The sequence below is a fragment of the Sus scrofa genome, chromosome 15 (genome assembly GCF_000003025.6).
Source record: "Sus scrofa isolate TJ Tabasco breed Duroc chromosome 15, Sscrofa11.1, whole genome shotgun sequence".
Taxonomy (NCBI): domain Eukaryota; kingdom Metazoa; phylum Chordata; class Mammalia; order Artiodactyla; family Suidae; genus Sus; species Sus scrofa.
The window spans coordinates 116,366,347-116,392,589 of record NC_010457.5 but is presented as its reverse complement, the minus strand read 5'-3'; the positions used below and the strand labels follow the sequence as shown (position 1 = coordinate 116,392,589).

Genomic DNA, 26,243 nt, shown 5'->3' with positions numbered 1-26,243 from the left:
GATCCTGTGAGGAACCACATAAAGAAACTTCACAATGGCCCCACTGTGGGGGAGGAGCAGGGATTCTGAGATATTTATCCACTTACTTCATCTGTCCCTGGGGGACACTAACTTCCTCACACTTGAATCTAGTAAACTGAACATCTAAGAAGAGCCCTCAGGGAAGGAACCTCAGGAAGATGCAGCTGTGAGCCCTGGAGGTGGGAAATTGGTAATGGCCTGGGACCTGCCCAGCTCAGCCACAGGTGAATGTGAGGCAAGGTGTCAAGAGCATTGACTATAGTCTCCTAGCTTATTTTATTTTATTTTATTTTATTTTATTTTATTTTATTTTATTTTATTTTATTTTATTTTATTTTATTATTTTGCTTTTTACTCAGGCTAGGGGTCCAATCAGAGCTACACCACAACCACAGCAATGCAGGATATGAGCCACCTCTGCGACCTACACCACAGCTCACGGCAATGCTGGATCCTTAACTCAATGAACAAGGCCAGGGATCAAACCAGCATCGTCATGGATGCTAGTCAGATTCATTCACCACTGAGTCATGATGGGAACTCCCCTCTAACTTTATTTTAGAGGCTGACTCAATGTAATGCATCACATCTGAACACAGAGCAGTTTGGTGAACAACTGCAAAATCAAATTCACTTGAAAGATATATGTCTTTGATAGAAATCTTTGCACTTTTAATATTGATTTCAGATGAATCTCAAATTCATAACTATGGCACTAAAAAAACTGGACCTTCTTCATATAATCCATATAAAAGAAAACACAAATTGTCAATAGATATTGCAAGAAGTATATGCCAAAATAAATTAAAATTTTATTTGTATGTTAAAATCACATGTTTCCTTTTATTTTCCCTTTCTGAGTGACGGAGTAATCTGTTTCCTCTTTGAAGGTTGGGGTAGTAGTATAGTTGGAGTAACTCCATAATAGTTAACTAAGAAACAATTATGAATTTTACTATCAAGGGAATTACAATAAATTCCAGGGAGCACTAATATCCCAAGACAAAGGGAGAAAAGATAACTGAAGCTTAACCAGAATATTCAATTAGTTTGAATTTAAAACAAAGAAATCAGTTAACCAAATTATTTTTAAAAAATTACCCAAAGTTCTATTTCAAATGATTTAAACATAAACTACAACTTACATAGAAATTAATGTCAATGGTAGTCTGCATATCAAACATATGCCTAATGAATATATATATATATATATATATATATATATATAACATTTTAAGTCTTAAGATAATTTCAACCTATCTAATTGTCAATCAAACTGACAAGAGTGTAGAAAAGTGGGCACACTCATGGATTTCTGGAGGGAATACTTAAGTAGATTGCATAGATCCTTTGTCAATATGATTTAAAGGCTTTTTTACAATGCGGATTATACCACCTATAAATTTATCTCAATAAAAGGAGTTGACCAGTGTGAAAAAGGCAACTACAAGGATGTTTTCTGTAGTCCTATTTAGAGTATCAAATACTTAAGAAATAATCCAAATGTCCATTACTAAGATTATCAATAGTGATGCATTTATATAATAAATTATAATGTATATCACAATGCTACCATAATTAATATAGGAATTTTAATATAAATATAGAATATAAAATATAAAAGATTATAATGTAGAACTATTAGTAGTAGTAATCTTTTAGCATATTCTTTTAGTATTTTTTGAGGAGTCTTTTTCCAGGTTGAACAGTATTTTACATGAATGATAAAGAAAATATGATTAAAAAGCAAAATCTAATTGAACAATAACATAACTCTTTGAAGATGAAACTTTAACCAAATATGCAAAGTCCTTTTAGGTAGAGACTGATTTAGGAATCAGCAATAACAGACTAAGGGGGACAGGCTGAAAGGAATAAAGAATGTAGATGATTCCTTTAAGAAAAGTCAAGCAGTCTTTCCTTTGAAGCTAAGAGTTTATGTTGTATACTACGTAGTTAAGGTCTGTTTCATGGCCCTATATTCTGTTTCATTCATCAATTTATTAATCTTTCTTCAGTTCAATAATGTTTTATTTTATAGTAACAGTATAGTTTAATATCTAGTAAGCTAGACTTCCTTAACTTTTTTTCACTTTTGTTAACTGTTCTTCCAGATATACATGTTAAAATCAACTTGTCAGTTTCTAAAAAACACTCAAAGCAAAAAAAAAAAATCAGGGTCTTCCTAGAAACTTCATTAAACCTATATATTACTTTATAAAGAAGTTAAGGACTTGGATGTCTTTATATGTATGTCAATATTTATTTACATATCTCATTATTATAAACATTCATTTTACATATTACACAAATTTTTCTTTACATATTTTTTGTTAATGTTGATAATTTGCACTTTAACTTTTGTTAGTATAGAGGAAAACTACTTAATTTTTTTCATCTAATTTACTACCCTTATGATGTTTTTCTAAAATTCTGAGTTGGTACTTCTTTAGGTTTTCTAAATAAACTATTAAAAATAATATTTTCTTATCTCTATTGTAAAAAAATTAATAAACAGAATCTCAATTAAATGGAATCAGGAGAACAAAACAAGGAGATCTTACTCACTGCAAAGATAGAAAAGCCCAACAGGAAAAGATTCCTTTTCTTTCCTGGCGAAAACTTCACCAATGAAAAGCTATGGATGTTTTTCTCTATTATTGCTCTCTCACCTTCATTTTCCCCTCTATAAAAGGATTTTCCTTCTCTTGATGTGCAGAAACTTGCACATGGTTTGCCATGGATGCAGGTCCTGAATTGCAATTCTCTGCTAAATCCATCTTTGCTGGAGAAATACCTTGCAGTCCATTTGTTTTAAATTAGCATTTTAAGTGTCCATATGGGGACACAGAAGACCTCCAGTGTCTCCAGAGCTGGTGAGCAAACAGGTGCAGTTCCCTGTTGCAGGTGCAATTGAATGCTTTGTTGCTCACTCTTTTTCTTGCTGAATCTGGAGTTTGAGGATACATCTTTCTCTTGTATCTAAACTTTCACCCCCTTTACATTTGAAGCTCCCGAGGCTTTATTTGGGATATATTTTAAGGTTTTATCCTTTCTGCTTAAGGCCTTAGTCTGTTTGCCAGTACTTGTTTGACATTTTGGCCTGATTTTGAGATCAAACTCTTCAAATGAAACTAAGAAGCTTTTGGTCCATTCCTTTGGGAAACAGGAATTATTTCACTAAAATTATGCCAATTTTCAGCCATTGGTCCATTCCTTTGGAATAGAAGCTGTTCTTAAAAAACTGGCTGAGAAGTCTCAGCCTGGCTCCTCCAGGACCAAGCCGTTTCCTTAGAACTGGCTGATATTAGATCTGCAGGCTGTTTGAGTTGCAAGTGTTTCATTTAATTTTTTTTATTTTTTTTTTTGTCTTTTTAGGGCTGCACCTGTGGCATATGGAGGTTCCCAAGCCAGGGGTCTAATCAGATCTGTTCCTGCCAGCCTACACCAGAGCCACAGCAGAGCCAGATCCAAGCTGCATCTGTGACCTACACCACAGCTCATGGTAACACTGATCCTTAACCCACGGGGTGAGGCCAGTGGAACCCACAACCTCATGATTCCCAGTCGGATTCATTTCCACTGTGCCACAAGAGGAACTCCCAGCAAGCTATTTAAACTGAGCTGTTTGAGTGGCACACTGTTTAAGCTTTTTAAAAATTGGTCTTATATGCTAAAGAAAAACCTCTAAGAAATGGGATCCCAATTACCTAAATATGTCGAAGGCACCATTCCTACAAGGGTCTCCAGATGATTTCATGTTTAAAAACTGCAGTTCTTCTTCATGCACATTTCTAAACTAAATGGGCCACTATGACCAAAGGCAATTTAGAATATTAGTACCCATTTGGGGGAACTTTCAAAATCCCCAAACTTAATTTTCTTTTTTCTCTTTTTATTTTTTAGGGCCACACCCATGGCATATGGAGGTTCCCAAGCTAGGGGTCTACACCACAGCCATAGCAACAAGGGATCTGAGCTGCATTTGCAACCTACCCCACAGTTCATAGCAATGCTGGATCGACTGAGCAAGGTCAGGGATCGAACCCATATCCTCATGGATACTAGCTGGATTCGTTTCTGCTGTGCCACAATGGGAACTCCCCTAATCTTAATTTTCTAAGGACTGTATTAGACCATTCTACCTCAAAAATTTCCAGAACTGAATGGCATGCCTATTTCAATTGATATTTTGAGCCTTCCAAACATTATTAAGAACCTAAAATTGCTTCTTGGCAAAATAAAATTTGGAGATTAACTGAGGCAAACAAAGGATTAAAGAATTAGAAAACAGCTCCTGAAGCCTGAGTATCTCCTACCTTGATTTTTCGTCTCTGGCTACACTTTTGGCACCAACCTGTCATTCTCCCTCAGCTCCTTGTGGTCAGGCTCCACTTCCGGCACCAGCTCTCTTCCTTCCACATTGCATCCGCCTCCTCTGTACCCTTAGTTCACTCACATGAATTCTCTTGTCAAACTTCAACTTTACTGAAGTATAGTTGACTTAACAATATTGTATTAGATTTAGGTGTACAGCAAAGTGAATCAGTCATGCACATGGCTAAATCTTTAATTTCTTATACTTCCTGGACTAAAGCTGAACTGTAAGCATAGTCAAAGATTTCCCCAAACAATCAAAAGTCATTTCACAAATTTTCTGAGGAATTTAATACAGTCATTCAAACTTATCAACATGGATCCTCTGATTTATATCATCTAGTTCATATGCTTGTTGATGAAAGCCTGGCCCAGCATTGGATGAAAACTGCTAATTGGGAAAATCCTGAAAGTATCCAGAGTTACAGCTGAGTAACTGACTTATGCGGTACATTCTTCAGTATTCCAGCTGATGAAGTTAGCCAATGCCTTTTTGCTTGCACTAGGAAGAAAAATAGTTCCTGTGGACAGTTATACCTCAAGATTATACTGAGAGACCTTCTTATCTCTTGCAAATACTGAGGGCTGATCTGGATGATATCAAGTTCCCTAGAGGTTCTGCTTGTTGTAATATAAGTCAGTGATTTACTTCTTTGCTCTCCTTCTCAAGCCTCCTCACTGAAAGACAGATTCACTTAATAAAGCTTTTAGCCTTAAAGGGACTAAAGTCATCAAAGAAAAATTGCAATTTGCCAAACACAGGTCTGATATTTAGGACATTTCATGTCAGAACAAGGGCTATACCTAGATCCAGAAGATTTCCTTAAATCCAAAGTTTCCCAAAATCCAAAACTCAGTGCCACCTGTGAGGTTTCCTTGGGCTAGTTGGTTATTGCTGAAAATTGGATTTCAAATTTCTCTCTTATGGCCACATCTCTGTATGTTTTATTCAACAACAACAACTCTGACCTAATTGTATGGGAAGAAAGACACAGCACAGCTTTTAGGGCTTAAAGCAGAGTTTGATGAACTCATCTGCCTTTGGCCTCCCAATGATCAGACTCTTTTTTTTTTTCATTTTTGTATATGAAGGAAGGGAATATCCTTGGGTTACTCACCCCAAAATACCATTGACCCATAGCATATTACAGACCAGCAGCTGGACCTTGTGTCACAGGGACATCCCCCTTGTCTTAGAATCATTACAACCATTGCCCCTTTGGTTAAGGCCAACCAGAAAATTATTGTGGGGGCCACTTTAACCATTTTTGTACCTCATCCAGTAGAATCCCTCCTGAATTCTCATCACACGCAACATTTCTCAGTCAGCTGCATCACTTTTATGAAGTCGATTTGTTACCTGCTTCTTATGTAACATTTTTATGTTGTAATAACTTAATCCTGCTATTCTTCTCCCCTTCATCACCAATGAAGTCCCTTACAATTGCTTAATGCCAATACATGACCTGACTCCTCATGGTGAGCTGCAGAAAATCCTTTGGGTAATGCTGATTTCTCATGGTTCATTGATAGCTATTATTTAACAGAAGACAAAGGCAAATATTATGCTGGGTATGTGATTACAACTCCTCTGATATTGTTGAAGCAGCACTTTTCACCTATGGCTACTTCATTCCAACAGGTTGAATTATATGCTTTTACATAAGCATATACTATAGCCAATGGAAAACTGCCAATATTTGTACTGATAGTAGTAGATATGCTTTCAGAGTAGATCGATTTTTTAATGCTGTGAAGCAATGTATAAGTAAGTTACAGCAGGAATAAAATTTAAAAAAATGGGTCCTATGTTCAGGAATTAGAGGATATAATAACTTTACCTGCCACTTTACCTGGGCATGCTTTTTTTTTTTTTTTTGTCACACCTATAGCATATGGAAGTTCCCAGGCCAGGAATCAAACCTGCATCACAGCAGTGACAACACTAACATGCTGTACCACAAGGGAACTCCATGCTTCTGGGGCATTCTAACTTTTACTCTTTGGAAGCTAAGAGAAATTATCTTGCTGACATTTTAGCAAGGAGTGCTGCACTAAAGGGACCAATAGCAGCCAAACTTATGTCATTATTCAAATGGATATTTCGCCAAATGATAACTTAGAAACTGGCTAGAGAAGCCCAACAACTGTCTTGAGAAAAAGAAAAAAAAAAAAAGATAGGAAATTCAGCAATTATTAGTTTGTTAAAAAGAGAAAGCTCTGGTTTGGACCAAGTAAACCCAGACATACCAGAGACTCTAAAATTCCCAGTCCTTCACCACTGTACATGCATTATATGATTGCTCTATGGACAAAATGATATTCATAAATAAATACTGGTGGGGAAACATTAACAAGGCCACATAAAGGACCTATCTCACTTGTTCCAGTTGTCCAAAACACAACCCAGGAAAGCCTACGTATACTTCCCCAGACATTTTAACTGTTTAATGACCAGTAGAGATCTGGCAAAGAGATTTCCCAAAACTTTCTCTGTCCCTGAACACAAATATGTTTTAGTAACTGTCCGTATGTTTCACACTGGACTTAAACCTTGTTTTTGAAGACAGGCTACTGCTTCTTTTTGTGGATGAAATCATTTTGGAAAAAAAAAAGCATCCATACCTGGGGAACTTTTCTTAAACTTCATATTGATTGAGGAACCCATTTTACTGATCAGGAACTTCAACAAATCTGCACTGTTTGGCCAGTTTACACCACTTTCACCATGCTTACCACCCTCAATTATCTGGTTCAGGCAAATGAACTAAAGGCATTATAAAGATTCAACTGGCAAAACTTGTAGAGGACTCCCCAGATACTTTGGCCAAAGCATTGCTATTTATCCTTCTAAATCTTAGATCCGCCCCTTCTGGAACTCATAAACTTCACTCTTGAGATAGTCACAGGGTATACAATGCACTCGGATTCTGCCTCTCTTGTCTCACAACCAATAAAAAGAAGAGTTTCTCCAATATCACAAAGGCCTAACTGCTTCTATTAACAACAACAAAAAACAAAAACAAACACAGTCTCTACTAGAGCAATCTCTTTACAGTACACTCTCAAGAGATGAAGACAGTAAGAATTATACCTTGAAACCAAGTGCTTTAATCTATTGGAAAAGATATCTCCAGAAAAACTCTCTTCAACTTCACTGGAAATATTCCTATATGATCCTACTAACCAACTTTACGCCACCAAACCATAAGGAGCAGACTTTTAGATTCAGTTGACATACCTAAGGAAATCACTGAACACTGACTGTACTTGCACATCATTTGGTTATCTGAAAGTAAAGATTTCCTGGAGTTAAAGCAGATATCTGCTGAGACAGTTTTCCCAAGACATCTGTACCAGGCTTGTTGGAATCCTGATGTCAAACAAACGATGATGACATAATGCTGCAGATGATTTCCAGTGTCTATAACTTTGGTACCTACCCATCCTTTGTTACTCAAAAGTGACAAATGTGACATAAACAGACTTCCAGTCTGTATACTTTCTTTTTTTTTCTTTCTTTTTTTTTTTATTTTTTGCTTTTTAGCGCAGCACCTGTAGCATATAGAAATTCCAAAGCTGAGGTTGAATTGGAGCTATAGCTGTGGGCCTACACCACAGCCACAGCAATTTGGGATCTGAGGCACATCTGTGACCTATACTACAGTTCATATCAACTCAGGATCCTTAACCCACTGAGCAAAGACAGGAATCAAACCCACATCTTCATGGGTACTAGCTGGGTTCATTAGCACTGAGCCATGATGGGAACTTGAGAAATATCTTTTTGGATCCAAGTCCTAGAGTAGTGGAAATAAAAACAAAAATAAACAAATGGAACCTAATTAAACTTAACACTTTTGCACAGCAAATTAAATAAATTAAAAAAAAAAACCTGAAAAGACCACCCACAAAATGGGAGAAAATCTTTGCAAATAAAATGATGGACAAGGGATTAATCTTGAAAATATACAAACATCTTACATAGCTCTATATCAAAACAAATAAACAACCCAATCAAAAAATGGGAACAAGCTCTAAATAGACATTTCTCAAAAGCCAGACAGACGGATGGCCAGTTGGCATGTGAAAAGATACTGAACATCACTAATAATTAGAGAAATACAAATAAAAACTACCATGAAGTATCAATTCATGCCAGGCAGAATGGCCATCATCAAAACGGCTACAGACAATAAATACTGGAGATGGTGTGGAGAAAATGGAATCCTTCTATGCTGTTTGTAGGAATGTAAATTGGTGCAGCCACTATGGAAAACATTATGGAGATTCCTTAACAACCTATATATAGAACTACCATGTAATCCAGGAATCCCACACTTGGGCATCTACCCAGAGAAAACTCTAACTCCAAAAGATACCCACACTCCAATGTTCTATGCAGTGCTATTTACAATAGCCAAGACATGGAAGCAACCTAAATGTCCACCAATAGAGGAACAGATAAAGAAGATGTGGTATATAATTACAATGGAATATCATTCAGTCTTAAAAAAACATAAAGACTGAAATAATGCCATGTGAAACAATGAGGATATACCTAGAAATTGTGAAGTAAGTCAGACAGAGAAAGACAAACATATGAGTTCACTGATATGTGGAAGTCAATAAGGAATGATGCAGAGTAACTTATTCTAGGAGGGGGATCAAATAAGATGTTTCTGTGATTTATGTTGAAGAGTGTTCTGCCTATGTTTCCCTCTAGGAGTTTTATAGTATCTGACCTTATTTTAATCTTTTTGAATTTATTTTTGTGTATGGTATTAGAGAGTATTCTAATTTCATTCTTTTACATGTAGCTTTCCAGTTTTCCTAGCACCAGTTATTGGACTGTCTTTCCTCCATTGTGTCTTGCTTCCACTGTATGTCTTGCCCCTTTGTCATAAATTTGTTGCTTGGGTTTATTTCTGGGCTTCCTATCCTGTTCCAATGATCTATATTTCTGTTTTTCTTCCAGTACCATATTTTTTTATAACCGTAGCTTTGTAGTATTGTCTGAAGTCAGGGAGCCTGATTCCTTCATTTCTGTTTTTCTTTTTTAATATCGACAATTCTGGGTCTTTTGCGTTTCCATACAAATTTTAAAATATTCTGTTCTAGCTCTGTGAAGAATGCCCTTGGTAATTTTATATGGATTGCATTGAATCTGTAGATTGCTTTGGGTACTATAGTCATTTTGACAATATTGACTGTTCCAATCCAAGAGCATGGTATTTCTTTCCATCTGTTTGTCATCTGTGATTTATTTCATCAGTGTCTTATAGTTTTCAGAGTACAGGTCTTTTGTCTCTTTTAGTAGGTTTATTTCTAGGTATTTTATTGTTTTTGATGGGATGGTAAATGGGACAGTTTCTCTGATTTATCTTTCCGAACTTCCATTGTTAGTATATAGAAATACAATTGATTTCTGTGTATTAGTTCCCTCTATGCCCACTCTCTGGAGAGTTTTTTTTTTGTTTTGTTTTATTTTGTTTTAATCAGAAATGGGAGTTGAATTTCATCAAAAGCTTTTTCTGAATCTATTGGGATGATCATATGGTTTTTATTTTTCAGATGTTTGATCCACCTCCTAAAATAATGATGATAAAGAAAAAACAAACCAATGGGACCTAATTAAACTCAAAAGCTCTTGCACAGCAAAGGAAACCATTAAAAAACTGAAGACAACCCATAGAATGAGAGAAAATCTTTGCAAATAATGCAACAGACAAGGGCCTAATATCCAAAATATACAAAAAATTCATACAACTCAATAACAACAACAAAAAACAACCTAATTGAAGAAAACATAAATAGACATTTCTCCAAAGAAGACATACAGATGGCTAGTAGACACATGAAAAAATGCTCAAAATCACTTATTATTAGAGAGATGTGAATCAAGACTACAATGAGGTACCACCTCACACTGGTCAGAACAGCCATCATCAACAAGTCAACAAATAACAGATGCCAGAGAAGGTGTGGAGAAAAGGGTAACCTCCCGCACTATTGGTGGGAATGTAAATTGGCATAACCACTATGGAAAACAGTATTGAGGTACCTCTAAAAACTGCATATAAAACTACCATATGATCCAGCAATCCCATTTGTGTGCATACGTATGGACAAAAATTCATTCAAAAAAATTCATGCACCCCCTATGTTCATCACAGTGATAGTCACAATAGCCAAGACATGGAAACAATCTAAATGATCATCGACAGGTGAATGAATTAAGAAGAAGTGGTATATATATACAATGGAATACTACTCAGCCATAAAAAGACAAACTAATGCCATTTTCAGCAACATGGATGGAACTAGAGATTTCATACCAAGTGAAGTAAGTCAGAAAGAAAATGACAAATACCATATGATATCACTTATTTATGCCAATGAAAATATGGCAGAGATGATCTATCTATAAAACAGAAACAGATCACACCCAAGGAGAGCAGACTTGAGGTTTTCTGGGGGGGAGAGAGTGGAGAGGGATGGGGAGTTTGGGTTTTTTGGATGTGATGGGCAATGGGACCCTACTGTACAGCACAGGGAACAACAAAAATTGAAGAAACATGGTAAATCAACTCTACTTTAATTAAAAAAAAGAAGAATTATACAGAGGAGTGTATTTACAACACAGAAACAGACTCAAAGATTTTGAAATCAAACTTAATGGATACCAAAGAGTAAATGCTGGGGGGAGGGATAAAATGGGAGGTTGGGATTGACACACTACTTTATAGGGAATGGATGAGTAGTAAGGACCTAAAGTATAGAAATATAATTTATACTTTGTAGTGACCTGTATGGGAAAAGAATCTGAAAAGGAAGATGTTACAATAAAATTAAAATTTAAATAAAGACTATGACTTCTTCTTTTTTTTTTTTCTTTTGTCTTTTTGCTATTTCTTTGGGCCACTCCCGCAGCATATGGAGGTTCCCAGGCTAGGGGTCAAATCGGAGCTGCAGCCACTGGCCTACGCCAGAGCACAGCAATGCGGGATCCGAGCCGCGTCTGCAACCTATACCACAGCTCACGGGCAATGCCAGATTGTTAACCCACTGAGCAAGGGCAGGGACCGAACCCGCAACCTTATGGTTCCTAGTCGAATTCATTAACCACTGTGCCACGATGGGAACTCCATGACTTCTTCTAAGTATGTTTTGATTGTTGCTTATAAATTTGATCATTATTACATATAAATAATTTTTTATTGTTATATAAACAATTTTTTACTCAGAATCATGAGTAGTTTAGGATGAAAATACATGCATATGTATATGTAAATATTAATGATCTTTCTTCGGTTTATAGGTCTTTATAAACACCATGGTTCATGGGTTCCCTTTTATTGTTGATTATTGATGCTTTCTTTTTGCATTCACTCAGTATTTACTAGACCCTCTTTAATAATTTTGTACTATTTGGGTTTTGAACCTAAACAACAGAAATTTATTTTGCTAACTATCTCCCCACCGCCCCAAAATAGAGAAAAACTTTATAAGGTTTGGGATACAAACCTAAGATGAAAACGAAACTAGTAATAATAAACTTGTTGAATACCTGATAAAAGGCTGGTCAGGACGCTGTTATTGGTAAATGTGGACTCTCAACAATACTGCAACTATAATCTCTACCTGATCTTTTGTTTTTTCATTATGCCCTCCAAATTCAAAGTTCTATGTGGGCATATCCATGTGCCAAAATCTTAGAAACCATAAAATAAACAAAAACAAACACAGAAAACCCCAGACTTCCTTAGCCCAGCCTCCTATCAAGTTTCATGCATTATCAATTTCTTCCCAAAAGAAAATATTTCTTAGATGGTGGGTAGTCAAATAAATAAGTGGCCATTTCATATTTTATTGATCATAATTTAATTTTGTTGTTTGGCTACATTTGAGACTTTTTGCCTTTGAATATAGAACACATAACTTCCACAAACTGATGTGCTGAATTTACTTCAGTTTACTAAGGATCCAGATAATCTGCATATGTGATGAATAAAAGGGTGGGTGGTCTTTATTTTCAGTATCTTTTATTGAATGACAGGCTTGAGTATAATTAACTGGAAAAAATGATTATATGGAACATTCATGATTATTCATTAGAAATGTACTTTAATTAATTGTTAATAATTTTATGGTGCTGTAGATCTACATAGCAAGAGGTGTAGTTTTACTTTATACTGATCACAACCACAGTAGGATGCCAGAAACTCTTGCCAAAAATGCTGCATTTAATTTCTAGTTTCATCAATGGTACCTAAAATTATAATTAACATGTTGTGCTACAATGAATTCAAAGTTAAGATGATCTTGAAGTACAGCCAAGCCATCACTACTGAAGCCTTAATGGGTTGAATGTTAAAAGGATAAATACCAAGTGACAAGATTATTTCTAAGTAATTTCTATATGTCGAACTGAAATTAGGGGACTATGGGCAAGACAGATGAGGAAAACACTATATGGACATTGAAATTACAAATTGATGCAATGAATTACAGTCACTGAGTTCCTGAAAGTGACCGCAACAGACAAAACACCAAGTAAAACAATCTGCAATAGAATTGTTCAATTTCATTAAGCAGCATTTAACCCATCAAGCAAAGAGACAGAACCGCAAATCATGAGAGTACTTGCTACTAGCTATCAATATAGGAAAAAATACCTTTGTTTTTTATTTCCAAATACATCACACCAGTGTTAACACTGTGTCTTAATTATTATTTCTATTTTAAAAACAGAATGCTGAACTGTTATAGGTCTTAAACATCATGCCTTAAAACAGACAAGAAAGTGACAGAATCTGGATTCAAAGACCATTCTGTCTGATTTCAAAGTTTCTATTTTCTCTACATTAAACTTAGAGCTGAAAGGTCTGGAGAAAATGCACAGGGATTTCCTTTGGTCAAACACATTCTATGACCCTAAAAAATAAATATAAAAATACAACCTACAGAATGGGATAAAATAGTTACAAATGAACTAAGAAACAAAAACTTAATCTCCAGAATATACAAACAACTCATACAACTTAACAACAACAAAAAAACAAACAACCCAATCAAAAAATGGGCAGAAGACCTAAATATATATTTTCCCAATGAAGACAAATGGATGGCCAGTAGGCACTTGAAAAATGGTAAAAATCACTATTTAGTAGAGAAATGCAAATCAAAACTACAGTGGGGTACCACCTCACACCAGTCAGAATGCTCATCATTGATAAGTCTACAAAATATTCAGTGCTAGAGAGGATGTGGAGGAAAGGGAACCTTCCTACACTGTGATGGGATTGTACATTGGTACAACCACTATAGAAAAGAGTATGGAGGTTCCTCAGAAAAATCAGTATAGAACTACCATGTGATCCAGCAATCCCACTCATGGGCATATATCTGGATAAAACTGCAGTTTAAAAAGATGGATACATGCACCTGTATGTCCATAGCAACACTATTCGCAATAGTCAGGACATGGAAGCAACTTAAATGTCCATTGACAGATGAATGGAATAAAAAGATATGGAACATATATGCAATGGAATACTATTCAGCCATAAAAAAGTGAAATAATACCATTTGCAGCAATATGAATGCAACTAGAGATGGCCATACTAAGTGAAGTAAGTCAGAAAGAGAAAGACTAATACCATACGACATCACTAATACGTGAAAACTAAAATACGGCACAAACGAACCTATCTCCAAAACAGAAAGAAACTCAAAGACATGGAGAATAGAATGTGGAAAGAGAGGGAGTGGGATGGACGAGGAGTTTGGGGTTAGTAGATGCAAGCTATTAGATTTAGAATGGAGAAGCAATGAGGTCCTACTGTATAGCGCAGGGAACTATAACCAGTCTCTTGAGATAGACTATGATGGAAGATAATATAAGAAATAGAATGCACATGTATATATGACTGGGTCACTTTGCTACACAGAAATTGCAACAGCACTGTAAATCAACTATACTTTATAAAAATGCATAATTATTAAAAAAACAAATTCTATGATTGTTACCCTCAATATTCTTACATGATATTCTATATCTTACTCCATTTGAATAGGTCCAATAATTTATTTTTGCCAAGAGACGACACCTAGGTCTCTCAAACCTAAAAATGTGATATCCATGCCTCTCCTTTGGTTTTAATTCCCACTAATCAGCTATCCAAATAATTTCACTGGCAATCTAAATGAACGTAAGAAAGAGTTGTTTACATAATTAAAACAGGGAATGGAAAACAACTCTGTTAAACTTAGAATGTATTAGATTATTCTTACAAGAATATTAAACTAAATAATTACATTTTACATTAATATTTACTCTCCTCTAAGAATATATATTATGATAAAGAGTACAAGGTCATGAAAATGAGTTAGATTTTCACTTTATATGGAACAGCATCAAACTCAGTATCACAGACACATGCTTATAAATTCCTTTCAATGATTAAGATTTATGCAATATTGTGTAAAAATACAGATAGCACATAGTGGTGAAGGAATGTGGACTTCATTTCCAGAAGGAAGAGGGCTGCAATCTCAAGACTATCACTTAACAGTGGTAGACCTTTGAAAAAATTATTTAACATCTCTAATCTTCAGCTTTTTAGCTATGATATGGTGTAATATTCTTTAAATTGCAATATTGTCTGTGGTGATTAAATATAACAATGTATCTAAATGTCTGACAAAATAAATACTAGCTATTTCATTATAGCTATTATTAAATAACCTAAGAGGAACTGAACTGTTATATCTATGGAACCAAAATTTCATAATTTCCTAGATGATTATTTCTCTCCTAGTAATATAAATACTTTCAAATTGATACAAATAACCCATTTCAGCTATGAAATAAAAATTGGGCAAGCATATGGAAAAAAATGTTTTTGAAATGATTTAGCCCATGTCTAGCTCATGTCATATTTACTCAATGGATGAGTTGTTAATATCTGATATTTTTCTTTTGGATTGTTCCCTCTAATCCTGGAATTCAACCCAACTCATACAATTCAATATAAAAGACAATGCAAAGTAGTGTCTTAACTATGACAAGAGCAAAGTACAGTCTTGTCAAGAATATTCAAGTTATCCTAAACAATTGGTAGGAATTTTACCTATTCTTATACCCTCATACACAACTTTATGTCTTTATTGGATTCAACTTAAATGAAATGCATGAAGTATGAATTATTTCTAACTCTTACAGAATTGAAATAATCTCATAAAACTAATCTACCCATATGTTTCAGTTAGAAATGCACAGTGATTATCAATCATTGTTTCCATTATTGAAATATGACTTTTCTCCAAAGCCTGACCACTAGATATAAAAATATAGTCTTCCCACTACTGGCCCTTGTCATGCTACTTTTCACTACAAAGTTAAGAGAAAAAGAATGATAGCATCTGTGTTATGTATGCAAAGATAATATATGATGTATATGAGATATAAAAAATGAAGCATTTAATGAAGTAAATAATCTTTTGAAACCTTATGACTTATTCAATTGATTTACACTATTTTCTTTTTTTTAAATACTTACATTTATACAAATAGTTCATACAACTCAATAACCAGAAAATGAACAACTCAATCAAAAAATGGGCAGAAGACCTAAGCAGACATTTCTCCAAAGAAGATATATATATATGGCCAGTTGTCACATGAAAAGATATTCAACATTGCTAGTTATTAGAGAAATGCAAATAAAAACTACAATGAGGTACCACCTAGTACTGGTCAGAATGGATGTCATTAAAATGTCTACACTGGAGGGCATGTGGAGAGAATGGAACCCTCCCACGCTGTTGATGGGAATTAAATTGGTGCAGCTATTATGGAAAACAGTATTAAAGTTTCTCAAAAAGCTAAAAATAGAGTTGCCATATGATCCAGCAATCAAATTCTTGGACATATACATAAGGAAAACTATAATTTAGAAAGATAAATACACCCCGATGTTCATAGCAGCACTATTCACAATAGCTAAGACACAGACACAACCTAAGTGCTGTTGAGAGATGAACAGATAAAGAAGATAGGGTACACATATATAATGGAATATTATTCAGCCATAACAAAGAATGAAATAATGCCATTTGCTGCAACAAGGATGGATGTAGAGATTGTCATACTAAGTGAAGTAAGCTAGATAAAAACAAATATCATATGATATCACTTATATGTGGAATATAAAATATGACACAAACAAAAGCATCTACAAAACAGAAATAGATTCATGTATGTAGAAAACAGACTTGTAGTTGCTAGGAGTGTTTGGAGGGGGAGAGGGATAGATTGTGAATTTGGGATTACAGATGGAAATTATTAAACATAGAATAGATAAATGACAAGGTCCTACTGTACAGCACAGGGGACTATATTCAATACCTTGTGATAAACCATAATGGAAAAGAATACAAAAAGAATGTGTGTGTGTGTGTGTATATATATATATATATATATACACATATGTGTAAGAATGTATATGCTACATAATATAAATTAATACAATATTATAAACCAATTAGACTTCAATAAAATAACAGTGGATTTTTCATATAAAATGTTTTTCTACATAAAAAGCAAGGCATCTAATTTTTGGTCTCCCCCCTCCCTTCTTCCCTCTCTCCTCTCCCTTTTCTTCCTTCCTGCAACATCTACTGAGCATCCATTATGTCAAAAATTGTAAAAGTAGAGAAGAAACCTCAGAGTTTCATGATATTAAAACATGAGTATGCAAACAACTATGATATGATATAACTTCTATAAGTATTTCGATAAGTAAATGTAAAATATATTAAGTTCTTATATGTATCAATTTTCTAAGTACTTTATATGACTAATCATTTAATCCCCATTGTACCTTAAGCAATAGGGTCTACCGTTATCTACATTTTACAAGAGAAGAAACTGAGGTACACAGGTTTTAGATAATTACGGCCAGGGCCACACTGCTAATAAACAGCAGAATATGGGAATGAATCCAGGCAGAATGGCTAGGTTCCATTATCGTGCTGTACTGTCTAACATACATACAACATAATATAGGATTTAAGACAAGGGCTCCATAGAAACACAATTAAATACATTTATTTTTCAAACACATCTGCTTATTCCACATTACCAAAGTCATTAGTTATCAGACAAAGAGTGAGCAAATTGGTAAGTCCAGAGGGGTAAACATGGAGAACTTTTTAGGGAAGAGTAAGTAAGTCTTTAAGAATAGCAGTAAACTCTCCATTTGAAGAGGGGAAGAGGTATGTTAGAAAAAAACAGCAAAGGGAAAGCCTTTTCAAAAGAAAGATCATTGCATATATTGGCTAATTTCATGTGGTTAGGATATACTGCGTTTAATAACAGGTGGTAGCTGACATTTATTTAGTGAGTGAGCAGTAAGCTTTGCATAGAGTTTATGTAATATATGTTCAGGTCTTTGATTTGAGGTCTGCAAAGTAAGGTCCATCATGATCTATAGAAAACAATGTAGTGAAGTTTTCTTCATGTCCTGCAATGTATTATTGCAGTTTGGAGCCCTCTGGGCATCTTTAAGTTGGTTAATTTTATTCAAATGAGTCCTTTGATAATTAGAATCATAATCTTTTATATTAAACAAGAGAGTGAACAAGAAAATTTCATACCTCCCCAGAATTTCACGGTTATATTTTAGCAAAGCATTTATTTTAAAGTTGACCTTAAAGATGAGTTACATGCTTTTTTCCTCCAAACACATGTACTTCTAATTTGTTGACCTTTTATGTGATGACAAGCACTTGTCAACCATGTACTTTAAAGCAGATAATTTTGAAAATGATAATAAAGTTAATCATACCATCAAAGTAAAAGTGATAGTTTAACAGTGAACAAAAAGGAATCATTTTCAAAAGAAACTTGCTTTATGGAGCATTTGATAACAATTGTTTGGAAGGGTTTCACCTGCCAGATCTACATAAGGGCAATCACTGTTCAAAGCAGTTCAGTCAAACTCCTTTAAAGATGCAGGAATAGAATTTCCCTTTTATTTTAAAATATTTGAAAACTTCTAGTTAGTTTCTAGACCAAATGATAAACCAAAGGAAAAGAGAAATGGCTAGCAAAATTTTAACAAAAATGCCTTTGCATAGTTAGATGGATTTTAAAATCCAGTATCTCAATTGGCAGCTACACTATAGAGCATGATGGACATTTTTCTTTAGAGTTTTGTGTCTTTGTGGGGAATCATTTGCAGCTCTGACAGTTGCTAGATTCCAGCATAGATCCAACTTGTGAATTGCTGAATTACAATGTTAAACCAATATTTTGGAAAATATTTCTCATTTTGCTTGCTGTAATGCCATTTTAACACTAAAATTAGCAGATGTAAAATAACAATATAGAATTAAGGTTGGAGAGCCAGCCAGATTCCTGACTCTTCCACTGACTAGTTGGTGAAAATCTATAGTTATCCTGGTTACTTTTTTCAACATCTCATAATATTTAACTACAAAAATAAATTCATTTTTAACTTCTTTGGCACAAAAAGCCAAAGCTAGTGTTATAACGTTATAGTCAGTATATAGGAATTACTGCATTATTTTAAAACAATTTATCTTCATATCTACTCCCTAGTAGACCATGCGTTCGTTGAGGGCAAGGACTCTGTCACCATCAACAATCCAGAACCCTGGATGATGCTGCCTGGCACAAAGACCTTCAATAAATATTACCAAGCCAAATGTGGCTGAGGAATAAAACTTAGAGAAGGTACAATCTGCCTTTGTTTCCACATTTTTGCTTCTGAATAATGTTAGGCTTCTCTGAGAGTTCACCAGATGCCATCTGAAAAACCAGGAAGCCAGGATGCAGGTTGAAATGTGAAGGATCCACACAGGACCCAAGAGTAACTTTTTCGGTGAGTTCCTAGTTTTTTTCACTTCATAGGAACTCACAGTGATCAATTGCTGAATCTTTCCGCTACAGCTAAGTTGGAACAATGTAGTACGCTGGACAAAAGCCTTCGGTTAGTCTAGGATGGTGGCATGGCCACCAAAGGCAGTCCGGGGCATGAAATCTGTGTGTCTGAATCATCACAAGAGATGAAATGTCAGCAACTCTGATTTTTGCCAGCCCAGCTCTGAACAACTCACAGATACATTACTCATTCTATGTCTTACTGTACAGTGAACACATTTTTTTTCAAAAAAGATTCTAAAGTCTTATTATTTTATTGGACTTGTGAATAACTAATAATCTTATTGCATTTATTTTAAATGGGCTTTTACATCACTGATATATATTTGAATTTTCATGTCACTTTTTTGAGGATAAGTTTTCATTAAATGTGCTATATTATACATCTTTTTCTGGTAATATTACAATCTTTTCCAATTTTAATAAAATAATTTTACTGTTTCATAACTTTTGGGAAAAATACTCTGCATGAGTTAGTCCTATAAAACAGAGCAATTGCATGAGTTTTCAAACTGCAAGTTATTTAATAGCCTTTGTTCGGTAATTACAAAGATTTATATCCTTCTGCTGTCTCCCACAAAATTCAGAGCTGACCTGTCCAGTTAACATAGGCTGACTTAGAGGTTCCCATATTCATTATCTTTGACAATAAACTGTTAGATTAGGTTAATGATTTAAAACTAGTATATGTTTGGGAAAGAGAGAAAGAGGTTTAAAACTAATGTATAGGAATATAATATAGGAATCTACTGGTCTTTTTTTTCATTAAAAATATTTTTGAAGTCTCAATACTAAATGATTGCATTGAGGTGACAAAATGTTCTGCTTTTGCTTTACTAAGAAGAGAAGGAAACCATTCATCTCATTTCAGGTTCAGATTTTCAGTATAACCTGATAGTCTATAATTTATCACAGAATTAACATAATATAAAAGCTATAAAGAATGCTAGAATATTACACAGTTGATGTAATACATCTAATAATATCACCCCTCCCAGTATGTTGTACAGTTTTTTTTTTCTATTGCATGGAAAAATCTGTAGTTATCCTGATTACTTTTTTCAATATCTCATAATATTTAACTACAAAATTAACTCCTTCATAAATCATTGTGTTATGAAAAGCTAATAATTCCATATTATATAAACAACATAACATGCACCCTTTTAAAACCATGTATAAAATGTACATTTTTAAAAACATGACTATTTCATGAGTTTTTTTTAATTATTTTAAATAAATGAGGTAGATAAATCCGAAACAAACTCATCAGAACTTCGATTTATTTTTTTTAACATTTTTGTTTATTTATTTATTTATTTCATCTTTTTTATGGCTGCTCCCATGGAGGGTCCCATGGCTAGGGGTCAAACTGGAGCTGTACCTGCTGGCCTACATCACAGCCACAGCAATGCAGGATCCAAGCTGTATCTTTGACCTACACCACAGATCATGGCAGCACCAGATCCTCAACCCACTGAGTGAGGCCAGGGATCAAACCTGCATCCTCATGGATGCTAGTCAGATTCATTTCCACAGAACCATGGCGGGAACTCCCAGAACTGCCTAATACAATTTAAATGAAATGATTCTGTTTGAGTCACTGTCATATGTTATTTGTAGACTTTTATAACAATATTCAGTTAACAACCTGCATTGACTATAAACCTAAATTAAGTAGATCTTCCTTTGTTTTTACAGGTCAATTCTATTTTATATGGATGCCAATTTAAATATATTTTTTTACCATCTGGTTTGAAAATATTTTCAGAAAATAGATTAACTAAATGAAATTTATTTCTAATCATTGATGCATTTACCATTATTTATGAGCAACACTTTACTTATAGCCAAGTATTTTAGACTCCTTTCTCTAATATTAATGAATATAAAGCTAGCATGCATTGCATAGTAACAACAAAATTACAATATTAATAATATAAATTTTAATTTGTCATTAAAACAATTTTTATAATATATAATAATATTGATTAAAGAAATGCAACCTTTCTTTGAACATACATTCAATTTAAATGCTATTCTACTATATGCCAAAGCCCTGTGGCTGTGCTGAATCACCCTCTTCCTGCTCTTAGAGATATCATAGGAAATGAGATCAGTATACAAAGAGTTCTGAACAATAGTTAGGAAGGTCGTCACCAATAAATAACTCTATACATTTAAGGCAGATATGTAAGAGACAACTTCTCTTAATAAGAGGAGTTTTACTTCCAAGCATTAGTGCTCCAGTTTTTCCACAGGAGATAAAATAAATAAGAGAAATGCTTTTTGAGAACACTCATTTATAGCACTCAGAGGGAAAAAAAAGCCGAAATCAAAAGAAAATGAGCATAAAATTCAGGTCACTGCTAAATTAATATTTTCTCTGTGTGTTTTCCTTTACCAATTGCTTTTTACACACACTTCACATCTAAGTATGTAGGCTAAAGGCATTGAAAATCTTGCTTATCTGTTGATGCTCCATTAGCAGGAGTGAACTCTGTTGTAACAGGGTCTACGCTATTTTAAAGCAAGGAGGAGAGATGGGACTTTTTTACCAAAAAACAAATCATTCTGATTTTATTCTAAATTCATGTCTGATACACTTTTCCCACAATGCCTCTTGACTGCTGTTTCCTTGGAAATCTAAATGTCTGCAGCATGTGAAGTAGTATCTAAGGTATTTGTCCTCTACCGTTAGCTTTTTCCTATAACATGTGAACCCAGAGACCTCTTGTTCTCTATTTATCCTAAATCAATTTGCCTCATAGGACTACATAGGGCCTCCCATACTGAACTCCTTGTTCATACCATCCACATGTTCATCATCATATTCCTTTATTGATGTTGATCTTATGCTGTATATAGGAAGATAAATGTGAAACACTACAAGTTGCAGGTCTTTATGACCCATGAACCAGAAATTACATAATTTTTTTTTCTTTTTAGTATAGTCTTCTGGAGTCCTAATTTCCTTCATTACCCTCATCAAATGTCACGAAGAACATAAATGGAGTTATTCACACCTTAGCATTCCTCAGATTACCAAAGTCTGTGCTCAATTAATGTTTTCTATTTCCTGAATCTTCAATTCCTTCTTCTCTCTTACCCCTAAGCAAGAAAAATGTTGTCTTCTATCACAGCAAGGGAGGATCCTCAATTTGATCCTAAAGGAATAGCCATTTATTGTCTTCATCTCCATAATTAAACTCTTTGAAAATGTAATTCCCACATTTCACCTCCATTTCTTCACATCTAATTCACTTTTGAAACCAGAGTAATCCAGTGTTATCTAGTTTTAACATTGAAAATTCCACAACCCAGGACAACTCCTAGTCCTAGATAAGCTGGGCCAGTTGGTCACCTTAAACCCCCTTTCCTTCCATAGTATCCATCTCCAATCGCTCTTCAGATTTTGAGAGATAAACATATCTTGAACTTTTCATTTTCATTTTCATAAATAATTTCCTAGTTCAGATTCTCATCTGCTCACAGCCTGCTGTACTAGCCTCCTCAATGAAACGCCACTCCCTTCCTCTACTAAAGTAATCTTTCTAAAAGGAAAACCTGATTATGTTACCCTGTTTGCTTAACATGGTTTAATAGATTCTCTCGGAAACACTATAAAACTCGATTAACTACTTCATGTTCTTGCTTTTGTCTATCTGTATACCCTTGCTTATCTTTTCTTCCTTCTTCCTTAAGCTTTATTCAGACATATTACTACTTAAGTACTGCTCTTTCCTGGAAGCCGTCTTCTTGAGATTACCTGGTATAGCCTACTTACCCTCCAAATCTCAGCCCAAGTACAGCCAGCCTCCTCTTGGAAGCCGTCCACACTCTTCTAGGCAGATGAGGGTCCTCCTTCTTGCTCTTCCCCTGTATCTTGTGTCTTCTTCCATTTTAACACATATCTCATTGCATTAAAATAATCTCTTTTTCTCCTTCCTTTCCAAATTACAAGGTCCTTAAGCAAAGATTGTGTGTTTCCCTGTCATATTTATTGTATCAGTCAAGTTTCTATTTCAGTAAATAATTGTTGCATTAATGTCTAATGAAGTAGTTACATTATTTTATAGTTATATATTTAGGAGGCAGAGTAGATAAAAGCACATAGACAAGATGATCTTGTAAATAGGAACTTACTAACCATTCTTTTACCCTACATGCCCCTGTACAATTTTAAGTTGTACCTGGTACCTGGAAAATGACTAAGAGTGACTAGACTTATCAAATCCGGAAAAAGTATTGCTTTGCTTACCGTTCTTGCATCCCATACAGACAGGGACTTATCTGCAGAAGCTGTGAGAAGTGTGTTGGAAAAAGGAAAAAACTCGATGCTGTTCACAGAATCTGTGTGTCCATACAAAGTGCATCTGCATCTTTCACTATATAGAGAAAAATGAAGAGGTAGAATTTTAGGCATTAGCACCTCAATGTTCCTTATGCTGTCTACACAAAGCTAATAAAGATAATATGATTAACTGGGGCATAAAGTAGTTTTATAAATGGCAAAAATGTACAAGAACAGTATTTTAAGAGGAAAATTCTACAACCACCTTATATTCTAAGCATTTTATAGAATTTGTAGCATAAAATTGACTAAGTTTAAATTACTTTCAATGCATAGTCACTTGGTAATGTCATCTTTATACAATCTCATTTATTCCTTATTATGAAATAATTACTTAAAAATTGTCCCCATCTAATAAACAAATATGATTAGAAAAGAAAACATTTCACTAATGTGTTCAGACCAGATAAACTTTTTTTCTTCTTTTTTTGGCCATGCCCACAGCATGCAGAAGTTCCTGGTCCAGGATACAACCCATGCCACAGCTGTAACGAGTCACAGCACTGACAATGAAGGATCCTTAACCCACTGAGCCACAACGGAATTTAAGACCAGATAAATTTTTTAAAGTTGTTTTGGTTCTTTTTTTCCCTCCCTCAGCTTTGGTTGTATATTAGAATCACCTGAGATATTTTTAGCATACTCTGCTGCAAGCCCCAGATATTCTATTTTACTCAGTCTGAGATGGAGCCTGATCAGCAGTGTGAAATAACATCCCCTCTGGTGGTTATAATTTGCCTTCAGGGATAAGAATCTAAACCAGTGGTTTGCAAGTGTTTTACCCAGATCAGCAGTATCAGCATCGCTTGAGAACATGTCAGAAATGCAAATCAGGCCTCATCCTAAACCCACTGAATCAGAAACTCCAGGGCTGGGACCCAACAATCTGTGTTTTATAAATTCTCCAGGTGATTCTGATACCCATGGAAGTCTAAGAACTACTGATCTACGTGACTAAAAATAACTGAGGAGGAAAGAAAACTGCTCATGTGCCTTTTGCCATTTTATGAAAGGGTTGTTTCTTAAAGTGATATATACATAGAACAGTATCACTTCTCATTTGTAATGTTTCATCATCTTTTAATTAATTTTATTTATAAACATACTTTAAAAACAGAGAAAGAGAAGAGCAGAATAACTAATAATGCTGAGAACAGAGAAGTTAATATAAGCACATTTCTAATATGATAACCAGTTAGTTATATACTGATCAACTGAATGTTCTCTATCTTGAGGCATGACATATGTGACAGTACAGTAGAATGAGAAAAAAGTGTGCAGTGGGAGCTGGGAGACTGGGCTCCAGTTCCGACTTTGACAAGAACTAGCAGGGTTACCATAGAGAAGTAAATGATCTCAGTGGCATGTTTCCTTCTCGTGAGAATGAGATTACTTAATTTGATGCACTGAACTAGAGAAATATAGCTTCAACATAGATTTTTGACCAAGGTTGTAAATGTACAAGGGAAGAGAAGAAGTCAAATTGAGCATATCTTCCAAGAACTGTTTGGAGCAAAGTTTGTTCCACCTTACTAAAATTCTGGCATTTTTGAGAAGTCAAAAGATATTAAGATTTATGTGTATATGGATGTATATGTAGGTTACTCAGTAGCAATACCCTTGATTGAAACATTTCATATCAAAGTGAAGTACTCTAGCAACTAATATCAGGAACAAGGAAATGAAAGCAATAAATAAATTAATTATGAACACTTTGTATCAGTTTCTTTATCTTAATATTTCTGAGAGCGGCTGATAACATTTTGATAGTAAAGTTGATTAAATGTCAATATATACCAGGGGTCAACAAATCATGGCCCAGGGGCCCGCTGCTTAGTTTTGCAAAGAATGATTTATTGGAACACATCGATTTTTTACACATGCTTATTGCTGCTTTCCCATGACGACAGCAGAGGTACATAGTTATAAGGGACCATATGGTTCACAAGCCTAAAACATTTAATACCTAACCCTTCTAAAATATATTTGGATATGTCTAAGCATGCTTGGAATTTATTTATAACATTTTTTGAGGTCATAAAACTTACAGGATAAATTATTTTCTTTGATTTTCAAAGAATTACTGTTTGATGTAGAAAATTTACCTGCCTAACTTTGTGCGTGATTTGCTTTTTATGCTCATAGCCCTAATAGTTCTTTTACGAAGGTTGGAGTTCAGAAATTTCAGCATGGCCTGACTTCAGAGCAACTTTCATATTAGGCTTCTGTTATTCTAGTGCAGGTTCTTCCACTATATCTTTATGTTTCTCTCTTCCATTTATCCCACTTTTTAATTTTTTTTTAGAAATGCCAGCTATATTTTTATCTCATTGTCTTCTACATTTAATATTTCCTCTAAAATCCTTGTATCCTTATATATACTATTTCTTTTTCATACCTGCTCTTTATAATTCTCAATTGTGTTTATTTGTATGTGAGTGTTAAGAGAGATCAATCAAGACAAATACTGTAAGATGTTACTTATATGCAGAATCTACAAAATACCACAAAACTAGTGAA

General features: G+C 34.5%; 1 protein-coding gene across 3 annotated transcripts in view; it reads right to left on the bottom strand.

Annotated features, from left to right (window-relative positions):
* SPAG16 (sperm associated antigen 16) overlaps window positions 1-26,243 on the bottom strand; it is a 951,825-nt gene that overhangs the window by 368,387 nt on the left and 557,195 nt on the right. For all 3 annotated transcript variants that reach the window (XM_021076085.1, XM_021076087.1, XM_021076086.1), the window contains one exon: window positions 23,631-23,757. In XM_021076085.1, coding sequence (XP_020931744.1) covers window positions 23,631-23,757 — 127 coding nt within the window. The remainder of the gene's footprint in view (window positions 1-23,630; window positions 23,758-26,243) is intronic.